The 3,209-nt window shown below is 47.6% G+C and overlaps 1 protein-coding gene across 7 annotated transcripts in view; it reads right to left on the bottom strand.

Moving 5' to 3' along the window:
• Window positions 1–3,209, bottom strand: part of PTPN3 (protein tyrosine phosphatase, non-receptor type 3) — a 306,004-nt gene that overhangs the window by 179,697 nt on the left and 123,098 nt on the right. For 6 of the 7 annotated variants that reach the window (XM_025209236.1, XM_025209238.1, XM_025209239.1 and 3 more), the window contains exons 3-4: window positions 1,410–1,517; window positions 1,267–1,309 (exon numbers count right to left, since the gene is read on the bottom strand). In XM_025209236.1, coding sequence (XP_025065021.1) covers window positions 1,267–1,309; window positions 1,410–1,517 — 151 coding nt within the window. Of the gene's footprint in view, window positions 1–1,266; window positions 1,310–1,409; window positions 1,518–3,209 lie in introns of those variants that run through there. The other variant, XM_025209240.1, reaches the window with a different exon arrangement.

Below are 3,209 nucleotides of genomic sequence, written 5' to 3'. Positions count from 1 at the left end.
GGCGGCGGGGTTGGGGGGGCGGGTGGCGGGGGGGGGGGCAGGTGCTACGGTGAATTTTGGGGTGGCAGAAGCCCCCCTCCCATCGCTACAGCCCACCCTGAGCACCGGGAAGAGCCTAGTGCTGCCGCACGGCCCGAGCCTGCACATACACTGCAAGCTGCTGCCTGTCCCTGCTGCAGCCCTGGGAGCGGTGGATGCCAACTACTTGCAGCTGCTGGGCTACGTTGTGCTGGGGGGTTCAGGGCAGAGCCCCGGGGATTCAGGGCATGGTGCAACCGAGCGGCAGAAAGCCGCTGGCATCAGCTGCTCCCAGAGCAGCTGCAGCAGGGGTTGTGGTGAGTGGGGCTCCAGTCCCATGGCTCTTTCCCCTCCCCTCACAAACTTACCTACTTGGGGGAGCGCACCTATGCCAATCACGTAACAGCAAATTTACCTCGCATATAATGAATTTCAGGTATAAAAAGGGTCATCGCATAAGAGCGACTTTGCATAAATTGAGCCGACGAAGAAATCAAGGGAAACCTGTACTCAACTGATCTTGGTCTGAAGACTCAGTACTGGCTACAAATAACTGGCTTCACATACAGCAAAGCATCCAAATGGTACAGCAATTTCATACCATCAATCAAAATTCTAAAGTTACTAACCTTCACTCAGACGGGACTATCAATAACTTAGACTACATTTGCATTCAAAGGAAAGACAGAAAGCTATGCTGTTACCATAAACAATCAATAAACTCTTCCGACTAAGAAAGTTATACCCTATTCATAGTTTTAAGATGGAATTTAAAAATTAACCACTATAGAATGACTAGTTTTGATCGACTTTGACCAGGCTAGGAATTTTACCTAAAATGGTTTAAGCTCGCCTCAGGGTTACTATTTTTTCCTTAGGACTGTGTCTAAGAACTTTTTCAGGCTCAAATCTACCGTCAACATCAATGGTAATAATACTGTACTGTTGCCTCCATACAGCTACTGTTTGTACTACTACATCATATACTGTTGCCTCCAGACCGCTACTGTTTTTACTGCTACATCTGCATATCACAGCAGTAACATCATAAGCAACCTACAGTTCCTGATCTGCAGCCAAGCAGTGGTAAGAGCTGCGGGAATTTTTGTCAAAAAGGTTTAGTAAGCAAGGCAATGATATCCAAAAGTTTACTTCACACATGGATAATATTTAAGCTAATCAAGAAAACTAGAACAGGCTTAAAAACAATTAGAAGTTTTTGTCTGCCAAGTACTAAAAATATCTTACCTTTAAGCTGTTTTTTGATAGGTTTGCTCGTTTCAAGCCACCGCTGTGAAGTAAAAAAAAAAAAAAATTAGATGGATTTTTTTTTTTTCCAAAGAAAAAGTCATTATGCATTTATTTTAAGAAAAAGTTAACAGTGTACTTACAGGGGAATCTACTGCCTCTTCATTTTGCTGTAAACCAAAATATTCCTTCTCTGTCACACCCAAGTGGTTATAAGCCATATCCAACAAAATCTGACCAGTATCTTGTTTCTGAGAAGAAGAAAAAAAACCGGAAAATTCATAAGAGGAAGGTATGACAAAGAATGTCTAAAAACAGAATTTTCAGATATATAATAAGCCTAGCCTAGAACAGGGGTAGGCAACCCTTAGCACGCATGCCACAGTAGCACACCAAGGCATCTTGCTTGGGATGCACGCCTCAGGGCAGATGGCAGGGGAGTCTCAAGGGGCCCGATCCTTGTTGTGGCACAGAAGTCTTGACCCCTTCCCCGCTATGTGGCTTGAGGCACACATGCACCTGCCACTGGCAACAAGCTGGGCTGGGGCTCCATAGATCCCAGTGCAGCTGCTCACAGGCAGCAGGGGCGAACCCAGAGTCTGGGCTGGCTGAAGCAGGCAGTCAGGAGGCTGCAAACAGCTGCACCATGGTCCATGAAGCCCTGGCCAAGCTCATTGCTGGCAGCACTTACATGCATGCCTCAGGGCAGATGGCAGGGAAGTTGCCAGGGCTGCGCTGTCACAACAAGGATCGGGCTCTTCATGGCTCCCCCACTGTCCGCCCCTGGCACACCAACATCTTACAAGTCAAGGTCGCAGGTGTTTTTGGCAATGTACCCAAAAACATTGCCAACTCCTGACCTACAAGGAAAAACAATGCAACAGAGAAATGAATTTTACCAAAAACATATCTCTTTCCCGAAATCAGGTTCCTAGGCAAGCCAGAGATTCAACCTTCCTCATTCATTCCTTGTAAACAGATAAAAGGATAATGAAAATGAGAAAAAATCCTCAATTTTATACTAAAAATTGCAAAGGAAAGAAATGCTACTGCTACACCAGCATTTATAAAGACCCATCATCCTGCAAGTACACTCCCCATGGGTTAGAAAAGCAAACTGCATCTTCCTCAATATAAAAGGCTTACACACCAAGATATGCTGTCCTATCATATTGATTAAAATTGATGGACAGATAAAGAGACAGAGAACCTAGTCAGGTTTTAGACATTATTCCAATCACAGGGTAGCTTTTCTTGCATGATGAAGAGGTTGTACCATATATACAGCTACACATGTGTAGTAAGGCTGTGCGAAGCTTCGGTAGCTGATTCAATTTGGAGGAGATCCGGCCCAATTTGGGAACCAAATCTCTGAATCCAAATCAAATCAGGAGACCAAGTAAAACCTCTGAATCAATTCGAAGCATCTGAAACTATTAGGAAAAGATTTGGCAATAGACACAGCTGCCTCCAGCTGGTAAGTCTGTTGGGGGAAGTGGGGATTGAGGCTGGGCTTGGAAAATCTGCACAGCTGGGGCAGAGGTGCAGAACTTCAGGAGGTGGGCAGGGGGGCACGGGATGTGGGTGCGGCAGCACTGGAAGCGGGGGCTTTGCCCTGCTGCTGCTTGCCCAGCCAGCGCGGGGGCGGGGGATGGGATGCAGACACAGCTCACTCTGGGCGGAAGGGAACAAGTAGCAGCAGGGCATAGCCCCCACTCCCAGGGCTACTGTGCCCACATCCTGCTCCCCCCTGCCCCGGCTGGACAAGCGGTGGCAAGGCAGAGCCCCTGCTCCCAGCACTGATGCGCCCACATCCCGTGATGTGCCACGTCAGCTGGCAAGTGTCAGAGCCCACCCTCATAGTTTCACAGTTTTAGGGTCGGAAGGGACCTAATAGATCTTCTAGCCCGACCCCCCGCCAGGGCGGGAGAACAACCCAAAAA

The sequence above is a fragment of the Alligator sinensis genome, unplaced genomic scaffold, assembly GCF_000455745.1.
Source record: "Alligator sinensis unplaced genomic scaffold, ASM45574v1 scaffold823_1, whole genome shotgun sequence".
Classification (NCBI taxonomy): domain Eukaryota; kingdom Metazoa; phylum Chordata; order Crocodylia; family Alligatoridae; genus Alligator; species Alligator sinensis.
Note: the sequence above shows the minus strand (reverse complement) of the source record. Positions and strands in the feature narration are given on the sequence as shown.